The 16,287-nt window shown below is 40.6% G+C and overlaps 1 protein-coding gene across 1 annotated transcript; it reads right to left on the bottom strand.

Moving 5' to 3' along the window:
- Nucleotides 1-3,437: 3,437 nt before the first annotated feature.
- On the bottom strand, nt 3,438-10,269 carry HTR1F (5-hydroxytryptamine receptor 1F). Its single transcript, XM_085323064.1, has 2 exons — nt 10,178-10,269; nt 3,438-4,586 (listed from the first exon to the last, which is right to left on the bottom strand). Exon 2 carries the CDS (start codon nt 4,546-4,548, stop codon nt 3,448-3,450), a length of 1,101 nt encoding a protein of 366 aa, XP_085179190.1. The 5' UTR covers nt 4,549-4,586; nt 10,178-10,269; the 3' UTR covers nt 3,438-3,447.
- Between the last annotated feature and the right edge of the window lie 6,018 nt (nt 10,270-16,287).

Raw genomic sequence — 16,287 nt, 5'->3', positions numbered from 1 at the left:
AGGCCAGTTGCTACAAATCCAGCAACTACATGTTAAATCTAAATTAAAGGGTGGGTGGGCAGGCTGAAAACACCAACTGGAAAGACAGCTGCAGTAGAAATTGGGATCCAGGCAGCCTTGAGCAAAGCAAAGCAAAGGTTATAAACCCTCCTCCCAAAGGCACACACATTCTTGTGGTAAGTAGAGACAGGAATTGGCCATAAAATTTTCTGTTTTCTGAGCATGAGCTCTGACAGGGCAACGAATTTTTTGTGAAAAATCTTCTTTCATGCATAAAATCTTGCAGTCTCTCTCTTAGTCCTTGAATTCAGTGATAAGTTTTTAACAGCGAGCTGCCCCATTGGGCATCTGTGTACTTTGTGGGGAGGGGAAAGCATATCTGGCAGATATCTTAACCTTTCTGCAATTGAAAGGGGAAATCAGGGTTTCTCCAACACATCACATGTGTGGTATAAATGACAGAGAAGATATGTTGTGTGTGGACATGTAGTAGTGTTTGGCACAGTGGATCCTATTAGAGAATGATGCAATTAGACATCAAGAAATCATGGTCCACAGCCTGCAAGAGCTTTTAATAGGGTAACTATCTGCTTGTTAGCTTAGATTTTGTAATTGCATCTTCCACCACTGGGGTGTTGAAGGATGAGCAGATACAGCTCAGTGAAAAGGATACAAAAGAAACAACCCTGCATCTTGAGAAACATTTAGCAGCTTGATTAGATCCAAAGTATAATACTGTTAACAGTGCATAAATGACAACTATTTTCTGTTTATCTATACATTGTTTCATTCTTTGAGCCTAACCCATTATTATTTAAGTATGAGTATCTTGAGCATATTTTCTCCTCGAAAGCAATCTTTATTTTCTCTTCCAATTTGCTTTCATAAGGTATTGTCAAACTTCTTACATGTAAAAGGAAAAGCAGTACACTCTATCCTTCAGCAATCATAAAGGAAAAAGTGGGAGAGAAGAAGTCCTGCCTCAAGGACTCTAATTTTTCCCATAGATATCTGATTTTATGTGTCGGTATTTGGGAAGCATGTGGGAAATAGATCTTCCATCTGAAATGTTTCAGTGGGTTTTTTTCTGCTGTCTTCTGCTAATCTGTCCTGTTAGAAAGCTGGATTCCATGGCTCTTTCTGGAGAAAGTAGAGCCCTACTGATGTTTAAAAAATAATTCTCTTTCAGTATAATACTGCCATATAATACTGAGATCATGGGGGCTGCAGAGGCTATACTCTGCAACGGTAGTAAAATGCTGTAGGTTACACTGAGCATGAGCTGAATTCCATTCTGCTGCATCCTACTGTCTTCAAAATTTAGCTGTGTTACCTCTCAGCTAGAGTTACACTGCATGACAAGTAAGCTTTCTGTTATATCTGCAGATGGGTTAAAATCAACAATAAAGCAAATGCACTCAAGTGCTCTAGTACTCCTGAGTAATATCTCATTTGGAACTTGATATGAAAGCAGAACACAATAAGTTTTAAGAAGCAGACAAAAACTAGTTAAATATATCAAGCCTCAAATCCCATCATCTTACAAGAAACGTCTCTAATAGCTGTTTTGTCAGCTGGTAACTAGTGGGCAAAATACAGAAATTAAACTACAGAGCTTGGAGTACAGGGAGCGAAAGATGGAGAGAGAAACAGTAGTGATGGCTTCTTTCTGGATTTTCTTGTCTAATACAAATGCCGAAAATCTTCTGGAAGAAAAACAGCAAAGATTAGCAATAGTTTTCCCAAACTAAGGGTGCATATGGTCATTTGATATCTCAGCTTCCTTGTGCTATCCCTAAGCTGCTGGTCCATGTGCCGAATATGAACCTTTTTGCAGGAGACTGCTGCTGCTGACGGTGGAGTTTATAGCTGTGATAAGCACCCTTAGTCCCTTTGCCTTATAGCACTGAAAGGCTGTCAATGAATGTAAACACTCAGCCTAAATCCATTTATCCTGTAAAATGCAAAACACTGCTGCAAAGTATTATTTTTTAAACATTATGTCTCTGGGTTCTCTTGTGGATCTTAGTTACTGGTCTGCACTAGTGGGTTAACACCCAGGGGCCTGTTAGTACCCTTAGATGTTATCAAACGTGTACAGCCAGACTGGAGGCAAGGGCTGTTCTGCCCATGTGTTAATGCTGTAGTTTGACATCTAAAGCATGCAAACTGAGAGCGGCTAAGGTGCCATCTCTGAGGCTTACAGGCAGCCGTTAAAAGGACTTGTTCTTTGTTGCTCTTCTTAACCAAACCAGGGATGGCAGTAGTGGATACCACATCCTTTCAGCTCTGCTAGTACTGGGGACGGGGACAAGAAGCTCTGAGGGAAGGTTTGAAGGTGCCAGCCAGTGCTCATCTCACAGGATCCACTCTGATATACACTGCAGACTGACATCACTCCCTCTGCCCTTACTGGAGAAGCTGCTGCAGGACCTTTTCGGGGGACACTACTAGTACCTTGGTCAGTCTTTGCTTTCTCATGTGGCTGGAAAGAGGCAGTAGAGAAAAGACTGATGTTGACCAGCTGCTCTGACAAGCTAGAGTCATGTTCCTGCTGAGGCAGTGCCTTGGAGCACCAGGCACAACATGCACCCAAACCATGGGAGGTGCTCCAGCTGTATGGCTGCTCCCCTTGGTGCTACATCCATGTTGGCCCTGGAAGTGCAATGGCAGAGGACACTGGCTGTCTATAAAACCTGTAACTTTCCCCTGAGCATCTGGCCTGCTCCTGGAGGCTGCAAGGGCATCCTGCAGAGATGTCTTCTTCTGTGGGAGCAGGCATCTGTGGAGAAGGCAGAGCTGTGGCTGCACTCAGCTCACCAACAGAGGGTGATACTTCAGAGCTCTTTCCCTTTACTGAGGATGGCTTGGCTCTGTCATGCAGGCCTGTGCCAAACTAATAAAATGGACTCTTAATTCAAAGGTGTATTTTCTATCTGGTTTGTGATAAGAATCAAAGCATGTGTGAGGGTTTACTTAGAACACCATTGGTGACTAAAGGTTGCTTGTTTTTTGTTTCTTTTTTTCTGTCTAAAGAGCAATTTAGCACTGAACTTCTTACTTTTTAGGCTCTGATTCTGTGAGGGCTTGCACATTTGAAGTTACGGAGAAGTGTGAAAATTTCATGTTTAAGGAAATACATGTGTGGTTCAAGCTAGGCAGCTATGAAAATCCCAGCTGGACCAAGGCCACAGCGAGTATTGTTCTCGTTCTACTACTTTCTTTTCCAGAGCAAAACTGATCTCAGATGATCTGTTTCTTTAAACCTTAGGCAATTTATGCTCCCAATACTACTAATACAAAAGTTAAGAGTCATAATGTAGATGTAGAGTCTTGGTGCTTTTCCTTAAATACAACAAATGTCATCTCAGTCATATAAATTTATACAGGTAAAAAAAAAAAAAAAAAAAAACAATGAGTATGTTTTCCTTATATGAACAAAAGCTCCTAAAGATATTGCCTACACCGGACAAGCTTCTGAAAGGCTTTCTTGAAATCTTCATTAAAGATTGTGTAGATTAGAGGGTTAATAAGGGAATTGATATATCCCAGCCATGCTAGGAAATTAGACATGTCTTCTGAGATGTGACATCTTTCACAGGTATTAACAACTACTTCTTTTACAAAAAAAGGAAGCCAGCAGATCACAAATGCCCCCAAGATCAAACCCAGAGTAGTTGCTGCTTTTCTCTCTCTTGTGCTAGAGATTCTCTGTTTTTTCCAGGACTTCTCTTGCTTAGATTCAGACCTGGGGCTTCGTAGGGTGATATTGATTTTATCACAGTCCACCAGAGGATCTGAAGTCTTCTCTACTGTGCTGGGCATTGAAGTAAGTTTGGTGCTTCTTTCACCTGCCTCCAAGAGGACTTGTCCATTTACCTCCTCCCTTACGATACGACTGACGCTCCTTCTGTGAAATGTCTTTGCTGCCTTGTATATCTTGTAATAAAGGATCAAAATCAAGGCCAATGGGATGTAGAAGGCTCCAAATGTAGAGTAAATGGTAAAAACAATGTGATCATGTTTGATGATGCATTCGTCATCCCTGCTGGTTGTTTGGTGCCGCCAAAACAAAGGCGGCATGGAAATAAAAATGGATATGATCCATACCACTGCAATCATGATGCCAGCATGCTTAGGTGTCCTTTTCCTGGCATATTCCACAGCATCTGTGATTGCTCTGTACCGATCCAAAGCAATGGCAGAGAGATGCAAGATGGAACACGTGCAGCAGGTAATATCCACGCTCAGCCAAATGTCGCACACCACTTGCCCCATAATCCAGGTCTCCTTTACAATGTAAACAATGCTGAAGGGCATCACTAGGACTGCCACAAGGAAATCGGTCACTGCAAGAGAGCAGATTAAATAGTTGGCAGGGTGGTGGAGCTTTCTTGTCACAATTATTGCAGTCATCACAAGAGAGTTAATGGCTGTTGTCATTAATGCAAGCACAGACAGGGTAATGGAAATGAGAATCTTGGATGTCACCCATTTGAATAGTTCTCCTGATGTACTGTTTTGTTCAGTTGAGTTGATTAAATCCATGTTCCCTTTTAAAGGTGATCCTTCTCTGTAGAAGTTACCTGTTGGAAAGGCAAAAACACTTTAAAAATCATATCCTTAGTCTGCAGCGAGTCTTTAGTATTGCCATCCTAGAAGACTATGGACTCAAACTTACAGGAACCTCAGATTTACTGTCAGCAAGTACTCTGGCTCTGAGCAGAGATTTTCCTGGCCAGTGTGTGGAGATTTTCCTGGAATGTGAGGTGTTCTGCCTCCAGAATAGGAGTCTCCTTTCTCCTTGGTCAAACTGATGGGATGGGCACATTTGTGTGGCAGAGGATTGCAAGGTGCAGTGGTGCCTGGGCTGGTGAAGCTCTGTGGGGTGCTGTGTGATGCTGGCAGGGAGAGGCAGTCCTGCTCTTCAAGCAGGGCAACGGCATCATTGCAGCCCCTGGGTTTTAGAAACACTCTTTCTTAAAGCTTACTCTGAATAAACTATTGCTGCTTCTTGAAGTTGCCTTAGCCTAGTCTCATTCCAACCTAAGTACCAATATTTCTTTTAGGCTGGACCCTATCTACTCTGCTAAGCAAGGTAAATTCTTTTAAAAGTTTTAATCTACAGAAAGTTGGTGTAGTGATTCTTTTCTCTAAAGTCCTTTCTCCCTGTCACTATGTGAGTACATCCCTGTTTTTGTATAGATAAGCATGAATTTTCTAAACTGGGACATGGTTTTCAGCAAAAAAAATGAAAGGGGAAAAATTGCAGTACAAACAGGAGATGAAACAGTTTCGTATTGAAAGCTTAATTTTAGAGCCTCCTCTTACATGGCTGTAAAATGACACAGCCAAATATATTTAAATCTTCAAATGGTTGACTTATTGTCTGACTGAAATATCACATACAGAGGCGATGCTTGAGAACATCGCTTCTCCTCAGGTTCTGCTATTCTGTGGTTGCTGCCGTAGAAAACTGCACCGGACTTGAATGTCTGTTGTACTGCTGATGCCAATCTCCACAGAAATAGTGGAACTCCTCTTTAGCCCTAGAGAAAGAAGGAATATACTTAAATATGTATGAGGAAATGAATTCTCGGTTATGTTCTGGAGATGTACAATTCCACCCTACTTTCTTATCAAAAAGGGTTTCTAAACTCTCTGCAGACTGTAACTGAAGTGCAAGTTTCCTGCTTTTCAGACCAGAGCTTGTAACTCTCTCACACTGAGAATTATCAGATTTCAGCCTTTTGAGATTTTGACTCGCAATTTCTTTGTGTAAGATCTACAAGATAAACCCCTAAGAGGGATGTTTGACGAATTCTGAAATGAAGTGGACTTCACTTGTGTTGCACTGGAAGCCACATGTAGAGAAATAAGCGAATACTTAGAAAAAAGAGGGTCTCATTAACACCATTAAAATGTTTTTTTGCCTTGTGCTGGAGTGGTTTAAAAAATTGCTTTTGTGTTGTATGTCACCTCAATCCCAGTTCACTAATTCAGTGTAATTTCCCCCCCCCCTAACCTGGGCAATGGTCAATATGCTATTGGGCTATTTAAAAAAAATGTTTATAGCACTTCTTGGCTAATATTTAATTGAATGGAAGGACAAGGAAAGGAAATATGTTTTACTCCGTGCATTTTACAATCACTGAGTGGAATTTTGTCTTATATCTGAGTAGATTACAGCAGGCATGTGGTGTCTCTCTTTCTCTCTCTTTGTCCCTCTCTCTAAACTTGCAATATACTTCACACTAGCATAAAAATAGTTCTTTCATCATGTCAGTGTCACCTTAAAACCTTCTGAATCCACAGTAATTGCTAGGTTACAGATATTTTTGTCTATAGCTAGCTGCCTTCCAGAGGAGGAACAGGCACCTATAGTATTTTCTGGTGAATGTTCAAACCCTGCTAAACAAATATTCATTTTTGAGCTTCTATAAATACATGGAAAAAGCGATTCATAGGAGAAACTCAGACTTCAACAGCTGTTCATATTTGAGACTCACTGTGGTTGATTATCTTATAAATTTCTACTCTTTGGATATTAGTGCTTAATTGCCAGCAAGTGAAAAGCAATTTAGAGATAATGAAATCTGATTAATAGCTTTTGAAAGATTATTCAGTTTGAGCCCATGGAGAAAGGAAGATGGTATGGTAAGTTCACAGAGCTAGTGGGTAGGAATAAGTGGGTTTCCTTAGTGCTGCAATGACTTGGAGGCTCTTTATAGAAGCAGAGTGACAGCAGTGTGCTTACTTGCCATATGCAGTGATTGTACTTCTCTATATGGTCTAAAGAGTATCAGCCTGTATGGTCTGATTTTGTAAAGGCTGATAGCACAGAAATGCAGCTACAACAGCAAGTCTTTAGTGTACTACTATTAGACAGATCATTGTGGTGGGGTCTCCTGTTCATGACATGTAACTTGTTCTTTAATGACACCCTTCTGGAAATACGCCCTTTTTTTTTTCATAGAGTGTTAAAATCTTTTGCTGTTGAGTGTGGTGGTCTTCAGAGCTCCAGTAGCAGGTGTCCAGGCTGATCCTCAGGGGCTGCTGGGCAGATCAAAGAGTATGGCTTCATCTAAGGGAGGCAGCAGCCCCACAACAAGATTTGCCCTCCAAAGTGGTGGCTCCCTCTGAGGTTACAAAGCCATCCCATGCCTGTGCTGCATAGGACTGCATGTCACAAAATTTGGAGACTTTCCTGTCCAGGAAGGATGGGGAGCTTCTGATAACTGTGGCTGTGATTTGTGCAAGCTTGTTGGGGTGATCATCAGCTAAAAGACTTTTTATAAATATGTTTTATAAATACGAGAAGTTGAAAGGCTGGCAGAATTTAAGACTGGCAGCTTCTTTCTCTTTAGACTGCTTCAGGATGAACTAATTCTGGATTTCTTCTTGCTAAGCTGAATTTGGTTCCATCAGCAGCCGTCACTGGCTTCTGTCCTAAGCAAGCAATTGAACCACCCAATTACGGCATCTTAAGGTGATCCAAATATAATTACTTCCTTGGTAATAAAGTATGTATATCATCTGTCTAATCTTGTTTAGAAGGCGTGGGATAAAATGTATATAGTACCTTATCACAAAAGTAAATGTTGAATTTACCCACTGGCAGCTTAAAACTGATGCTTCTCAGTTTTGTAGCTGTGTTTGTGTGTGTGTGTGTGTGTGTGTGTGTGTGTGTGTGTGTGTTGTTATTAAACCCATAAATGCCTGTTTATATCTGAGCTTTACAGGGTAGCAACAAAAGCGATCACTCATTAGCAGCATTGGTCTGTCCTTGTAGGTTTAGAAAACAGCACTCCTCTGCCTTTGAGCGAACCTAGGAAGGAATAGAAAGCACTGGTTGCTGGATAAATGTGGCTGGGGATGCCGTTGGGGAAGGCATCATGACTCTTGTTTTGGGTCATGAATTCAGACTGAACTGTTAGAAGTTTCCAGCTACTGTTCCTGTTTGTGTCTGGTTTGTTTTAAAATGCTTTCAGAACTGTCAGGGAGAAAACTTGCCAATTACAGTTTGACTACTACTACTGAGTACAAGTTTTCTTGGTGTACTGGGGAGTGTTTGCTTGTTCTTTTGTCCGTAGAGCTTCCTTAGCAAAACATGTCTTTGGTTTAAAATACCATCAAAAATAAAAGCAGAGCTTAGAAAAGCAAAACAAGCATCTGATTGAACTATGGGTATATAAAATGTTACAGACAGTGACAGTCTTTGCACTGCCAGACTATCCTCTTGATTCCTTATGCGCCATTAAGTAAAAGCAAAATTGAGCAGATGATAGAGAACAGTCCCGATCATCTCTCTCATTCAGACAGGCTCCAGCTGGACTTGCAATTAATTAGTAGGATTCCTGGCTTTTTTGGCTAATCTGATCCAGCTAGAAAGGAATCACCTTCTTGCTCCTGTGGAAACTGATCCTACAAACTTCATGATGAAGGGAAGACCCTCTGCCTCTTTTCAGTTATCCTGTTTTTACAACCACTTCCTGTGCAGGTTAGACACATGCTTATACAGATAAGACTAAAATTCCTGTAGAAAGGTAAGGTAGTCATAAGAACCAGCATTGCGTAGGAGTCAAAACTGCTTCTGAGAAACAGTACTTATGATCTCATAAAAATCTTTCCTAATGTGGCTGTCACTGTCTCTAGATATCGATCAAGTGATATGCTAATGACAGGTAGGTTAGTGTGACAGAACACACTATATATGAATAGAAGGAAATAATACCCTTCTGTAGTAAATGAATCTATATAAAGAGGGCAAACTCCAACCTAGTCTGATGGAGGCATATGTATTTCACAGAGCCCATGCCTTAGAGTACCAAAAGGTGTGAAAGAGCAGAGGAACACTTTCACTTGGCACTTAGATATCCTGTCCTTAAATTCTTTCCTCCCAATAATGTGGTACAAGGCAGAGATGACTGCTCCATTTACAGGAGTTACTAGGCAAGTAAAGGCAGCCAACACCATCCTAAGAATACACGGTAAATGTCCATCAGCAGTTTGAAATGAGAAGCAAAAATCACAAAGTGGCCCTACGCTGTTTGAATTTGTGTATGTTTTATGTAGATATACCTGCTCCATCGAAGTCATAATTTTGAAGCTTTCAAATCTTAGTGCATTGCCACATCTTCTAAAATGGATTACAAACTACTTTCTTAACTTTCTTTTTACCTTTTAAGAGCTATATCTACTTCTTAATTAGGAGTAGAGTGGAACCCTTCTTTCCAGTCCTTTATCTGTGGGCAAACTGTCACAGGTACATGCTTAAAAAGTGCTTCAGTTTCTCTGAGTGGCTGTAGTTATTAAATAACTGTAGTTATTTACCATTACCTCCTGTAGAAGGACACAGCAGACTCATTTCTAGAAAAACAGACCAAAACTACAAAATCACAGATAAATCCATTGAACTATTATCAATTAAAAATAATACAGAATCATGTCTTCCAAGCACCCCCTCAGGAGAAGCACGGATAAGCAAACAGGCTTTGAGCATGCCCTGAATGTCAATGTAACATATGAAGGAAACAAATCTGAGAGTCCTGGAAAATACCATGCCTCCAGCTAGAGAGGCACAAATCCATTCTTGCCTGAGAACAGGAGCTCTGCTTTGTTGCAGAATGGCAAAGAAAAGTCCATTTCTGTGCCTTGAATTCAAGGTACAGAAGTTGTATAGTAAACCTTCATTAGATGTTTTTCTTGTTCATGTTACCAGTTTGAGAGTCCCAATGTTTAAAAAATGAAACATTGCAGTATGTTTCGTGCCAGGCAAAACAAAGAAGAGGCTTGTTTCTAGTTTTCTGGACAGCTCTATAAATTCTTTCAGCCAACAGAAATATTCCTAAATGGTGAAGATGACAGATAAATCCTGACAGCTTCAACCCTGAAAGATACCACCCCAGGTGCCTGCTCTGTCATATATTTGCAATTGGTGCAGAATTAGCGGTTGGCAGGGAGGTTGTGCTTCCAGTGAAGCAGCTGAAGCGCAGAGTTGAAGGGCTTGCACAGGCTATCAGGGAAGGTGAGCTTGTCCTGTGCTGCTGGGTGCTGTGGGAGAGGTGCAAGCACCGACTCCCTCAGGACCCGAATGAAGGCAGTAATCTCTGGTAAAGGGTCAGAGTGATAGACTGAGACAGCTCCTATCTTCCTCTCCCTGTTATAATTAACTCACCTTCATGTTTCTTATCGAGGCTGTATAAATTGCAGAGTGATGGCTGTGACTCCTTTGGCACATCGCCCTCCAGACGGCTGTGCTCCTTGCTTTGTTACTTCATGAGCATTTCCAAGCGATCCACATTTTGCAGTCTGCAACAAAAGACTCTTCAAGCCCCAGCATGACAGCCCCACGTAACGGAGATTCTTGCACCTCTGTCGCGTGGGGGCAGCTCCTTTCTGCCCTGCGATTCAAAGGTGTTGCTGGCAACTCCTGGAGATGTACCACTAGACCTTGCCTTAAACTAAGACAGGTAACTGTGAGCAGAGCACTCAGCAAAACCCACCTGAGAAGCAGGGTTGCTACACATGTGGGGTTAGTCTACGATGTGCTCCTTTATGTGTTTGCTGTGTTCTCTAGTTACATCTGTTGGACTGCAGTGTAGCCCTCTGCGGCTTGTCAAGCTTGCCTGGAGGATACCTCCCCTGCTTATTGTCATCATATCTGTAGCAACTGCTGCATTTGCTTATATGGAAGAATGATGTTCAGAAAGTAATTATGCATTCCTTGCTGCTTCTAGTGTTGAAGTTGAGATTTTTTTTTGTCTCCTTTTGGAAAATTAGTCACTCATTTGTGTTTGCTCTTTATTTCAAGTCCCTCTGCCATCTGTTTTAATCTAGCTGGGGAGTGGAGAGGAAAGGCAAGCCAGCTTCTCAGCCAGCACTCTGGCAGGGGGGAAGGATAAGCAGCAAGAATGCTGTGGTCTATAGTATGACTGACTGGTTTACATGAAGCAGTAAACATGCCTTCCAAATGCAGCTGCTGTTGTTGGGTAACTGGTCAGTGATTCTGTTCTGAATTTGATCTCTTTGGCTGGAGAAGGGGAAGAAGTCAAACCCACGTTCATAACACTGTGAGAGGAGATGGCAATGGTTTATTTTTATAATTAATTAAATCACGGGATTCAGTTCCCTCTCCTCTTTGAGGTGATTGTAAATCTGCAGTTTAAGCCTATGAGGCCACTGGTCTGGATAGTTGTCCCTTATGTTCTGCATGGTGGGAAAGAGTCCCGGAGACAAGGCCTGGAGAGCCAGCCCTAAAAAACAGCACCTGTGGGCACAGTTTGTGCCATCTCTTCTATTGGTCATGTTCTGAGCCATGTAAATAAATATCTGAGAAACAGAGTAGAGTCTGGGCATCCTATCTCCCTGTGTGAGCTCTCCACTGAGCAAAAGAAATTCTGTCGTGATGGCAAGTATTTTATGAAGATGGCCAAAGGAAGTCCCGTGTAGCTATTTGGGCAACATCTTGTCCTTTGAGGTACATGTCTCCTTGGACGGGCAGTTGGGATATACATGTAGAACCTCTATATCACGAGTGATCCACATATTTCCTAGTCCTGCTCCCCAGCCACCCATCTTTTATTTAGGGTCTTTAAGGGCCTTAATTATTATTTAGGGCATTTAAGGGCCTGAAAGGTTCCATTCAACCCAACATTTTCCATATTAACTTTTAATAACATTTTTTTCAGTTCTGTTGAAGATAAAGCAAGACCTTTTTTGTTTTATTTTGTTTCAAGTTTTTCTTTGCAGTGAATCAGAGAAGTGATTATTCACCATCTCTATATCTAATCTGTACAACTAGCCTCATATTGTGAAGGAGTGGCTTTCTTTCATGATTATCAACTAAATTTGTACAGAGGTGAAAATGCAGAACAGTTTTGCTTATGTTTCAAAACTGCACCTCTCAGGTAAGGGCTTGAAATAGGTAGATATTACAAGTAGTGTTTGGAACAAGGAGATTGAGAGACAATTTTCCTTCCTTGAACTGTAATAAAATGCAATCTTGTTTCTCCCACTTCCCACTTGTCCTTATGCTTCAGGGCCAAATGTTTTTGTCAGCCCTCTGAAAACACATGCATGCAAAGTGCTAAGTCATAGACCTTTATTACTTATACATCTACCTCTGAAACTCTCCTACAAGAGGGGGGTCCAGTCTGAAAAAGTCTACTAAAGGACTGTAAACCTAAACAGTTTTTTTCTGGGGGGAAAAATTATGATGGAATTTCTCCTGTATTACCTGACTTCAGAGACAACGTGTGCATCTTTTGTCCTAGTTCTTTGGGAGTTTGCACTGATTCAGCTTGTTATATTTGATGCTCTGAGCTCGCATGAGTTTCTGATCCTGTAAGTGTTGCTTCTATGTTTTCTAGTAGTACTAGAAAGATTGGTTTTATTTAATGTGTTTTTATTATAAAAACTGCAAAAGCTTTCATTCAGCTGGAAAAAAACTGCCCTGTTTACTCCCTGACAGTAACAAAACAAACTATCATCAACTATATGACTAGAAAAGACCTCTATTTCAGTCTACAAAATAAGAAAACATAATTTTCGGGCTATCACCTGGGCCAACAGTAGGTTCTCTTCTCCCTCCCTCCCCCCATATGCTCACCAGGACAATAGCTCTGAGAGAAAACTGGTCTTGGAAGTGTTTGGTGGAACAGAAGTGAACACTGCCACGTTGGTGCTCTCCTCTGCAGCAGGGGATCTGTATGAAACAAGAACAGTAAAAGTCACTTACAAGTGGAGAGATGCCAAAATTCGCAGAATCTACAATCTCATCGCTGCCCTTTGCAGTGTGTGTTATTCTAGTCTTTGAAGACTGTGAGGCACTTTTTACAAAGTACTTTTTTTTTTCAGTTGTGCCATGAGCTTTTTATTGTAGTCCTAGTTGGATTATCTTATAGATCGAAGCTCTTTCCCTAAGTCTTGTTGCTGTATGTGATAGAATGCATCTATCAGATAGTAAATTCTGTACTGGATTTATATAGAACAGCAGCGCACTGATATTCCATTTATCAGGAATAATGGAGGTAATTAAGGCTGTTTCGTCTGAATGATCCACATGTAGACCAGGAAGTATTTTAAGTAAAACAGACGAACTCATTCTTTAAAGTTGGTGGTTTTGGAAGTGGGAGGAATATTAAGATCCTCAACTTTCAGTGGAAGTAGAATTTGAAGTGTTTTTTTCTAGTCTTCCTGGGAAAGACCAAAAGAAAGGATCTACATGCCATTAGAAAACCAGGCAGAACTTACTGAAAGCTTTCCCAAAGTAGTGCATCCCTGGAAAGTGATTTTATTTTTGAGGAACTCGTTGCCTTCAGATAATGCTATTCATTCATCCAGAGAGTGCTTGGCTGCCTTGCCCTGAGGTCTCTGTCCATGGATAACAGCAGCTCTGGAGAGATACTCAGGAAGTGGCAGAAGGAGGGAAGGGCAGGCACAAACTCCTGCTGCCCACACCACATGGAAGAGGCCACACAGTGGGGGAATGGCCCAACCAAGTGTGTCCAGTCAGAAATGGATTAGATTGTAGCCTCCCAGGATCTAGTGAGCCTGGGTTCTGGGTGGTCAGCTTGCTAAGGTCTATAATGCACAAAATCCTTCTCAAAACTGTTATGCAAAAGATTGAAGTAGAAAAATGAACTCTGAGAGCACAGTTAGGACTCTGAATGAGCAGTGGAAGACTGGGAAAATCTTAAATGGATCTGAGTTACTTGCATGGGAAAGTCTTGTGTTGCAGTTGTCAGACACCTCCTGGGCATGTTCCTGGCTTGAGATCATTTTAGAAGTGGTAACTATGCTGTCCCAAAGTCAGCCTGTCTTGGACTTGCTGTGGCTGGACTGTTTGTAACTGACTCAAAACCACACAATGTGGTACTGTGTGAACCTCTAGAAAAACAAACTATCTACATTTGAAAAGTCCTGGGACAGCCTGTATAAAATCAGAAGTGTAGGTAGGAGAGCTAAGGAGATAAGGGAGACAGTGAGAGTATATCGAAAGGGAAACCTGGGAGGAAGAAGGAGAACTAAAAGAAGGGGAACAGATTGGGAGGAGGGATGCTGAAATACCTCATTCATACCACTTGTGTACTTAAATATTGCACACAATATATATTGTTGAATCAGATTAAATGTATGCAAATAAGTATCTTTTTTAAAGAACCAGGATGTCAAATATCATGTCTGTGTGACGTGGTAGAAGTCTGCATTTGGGATTAGGAGCTGTCTCTGAGAAAGCTGGGATGTTTGCTTGGTGCAGTGCAGAGATACTGAGATGAGGAGGGGAGCAACAAAGCTGAAGCTGTGTCCAGCCAGCAGATGGTTCAAAACTGGCTTGCTTGGAGTCAGGACAGGGATCTCTGTCCCACGTTTTGGGGATGGCTGCCTTTGTGGTCAGCTGGCATCACTACTCATGGGATAATTCTTGGAAGCCTTTTGCCTTGAACATATTTTTGTGGATACAACACTTTCAAGAAAGCTAATAGCAGCAGGATAGTGTTAAAATGTGTCTGAGCACCAAATAGAGGAACAAGATTTGCCTTCTCTAAGAACCTTCCTGGGTTAGCCAGCTTCAAGTGACCCATAAAATTTCACATTGATAAATCATCTAAGACTTTTAAAATAATAATCCTAAGAAACTATTTCAAACAAATTTTCAAAGGTTTTGTACTGTAGTTGTTTTTTTCTCTTGAAAATCCATTGATGCTGGCATTCTAAGATCTTTTAAAACATAACTTTGTAATTATGAAAACCTTCAAAAATGCAGAGAAGTTGAGATAATACTTTACGCTAGGGATGCTTGTAGACAGCGCTTCAGCTCTTTGTTTTGGAAGTAAGAGAAAAAAGTATGTAATTTCAAGGGAGGGCAGAGCAAAACTATCTTCTAAAGTTAGGTTACAATACTAGCATAAATAAGTGATAATTTTAGTAGCTAAGTTTTCTCCTTATATCATATTTGAAGAAAATGAAACTTGTATTTTCATATGATGTGAAAGGAAGATTTCCTTGAAATATGCATTTCAAAACATTTCATTGAGACTGTTCATTAAAAGGTGTTTTATAGCACCTGCTTATAAAAATCTTGTGGATTGGGTGTCAAAATGTACTATTAGTTTGGTGGTAAAGAAAAACATTTAACTGATTTGTCTTTCATTGCCTAAATCTATAGAAAGCTCATTGGTACTAAATTGCTTCAGAAGAAGTCAGAAATCCCCAGTGTGCTTTCAGCAATAGTATGCTATCTATAGTCCCTGTAGTTTCTGGGAGAAATAAGGAAAATAAGAAGTGCTTTCACAAAATAACATGGTAAAAACAAGTGGTGAAGGACAGAGGGAAATGATTGTTGCATGGATCTTCAAAAGCCTGGTAATATCAAAGGCAAGTCATTGCTTCCGTGTGATCCGGCTTGTTTGTTACATATCACAGCGCCGTTCTGCTTTGCACTGTCAGAAGTGCCAAATTCCTCACCTCTGAGCGCTTACAATCTACCTTTCACACCAGGAAGGTGGAGGATTATAACATTATAACTTTGAAGATCTCTGCTAGAATTTTGTTGCAGTTTTAGCCTGGTAAAGCTGCTGAAATTTATGGAAGAATTCTCTTAATGGTAATATACTGTTGACAAGTAATTAAAAATGTAGTATATGGTTTCGTATTGCATGCCCTTATATGTGTACATAAAAGTATACACACACACACACACAGAGAGAGAGGGAGAGAGACAAAACATCCTATTTTTGCCCATCACTTTTGCATTTCATATTGTTAGAAGTCATTATTGAAAAATATGTTTCCTTAATATTCGAAATTGATCTTTACTCTTGGAGGCTGAAAAATGTTTTAATATTATCTCCTTGGAAAAGAGCAATTAACAGAGTCACACAATTTGTCTTATCTATGTAGTTCCTTGTTTCTTTTTCTGATTTCAGTTTTTCCTGTTTTTAGCCACTGAATCATGATACTACATTATAGGATTCTTTTCACGCTTTGTTTCTTAATTCACAGTCTTTAGGCTGTACCTAGGTAGTATATTTGAAATGTTTCCTCTCATAGTCCCATGATTTAGAGGCTTTCTTAAAAAGATACAGATACATAGATAGAGCTCTCACTAATCAGTTGACAGGCACAGGATACATAGGTGTAAGTAAAACTAGCAAGTCTGAGGAGAATTAGCCAAATCATTGTCTGATTACACTGTAAGTTTATATAATCTACAGCTACATCACTATACCGTTGTGATATGTTTTTGTGCATACATGAATTGTGTAATATGTCATACAGCAAATA

The sequence above is a fragment of the Rhea americana genome, unplaced genomic scaffold (genome assembly GCF_003343005.1).
Source record: "Rhea americana isolate MKP2758 unplaced genomic scaffold, rheAme1 scaffold_81, whole genome shotgun sequence".
NCBI classification, from domain to species: domain Eukaryota; kingdom Metazoa; phylum Chordata; class Aves; order Rheiformes; family Rheidae; genus Rhea; species Rhea americana.
This window is presented reverse-complemented; position numbering and strand designations above follow the sequence as displayed.

Coding starts and splice junctions, on each gene's coding strand:
- HTR1F (XM_085323064.1), bottom strand. CDS start 4,548: ATGGATTTAATCAACTCAACTGAACAAAACAGTACATCAGGAGAACTA.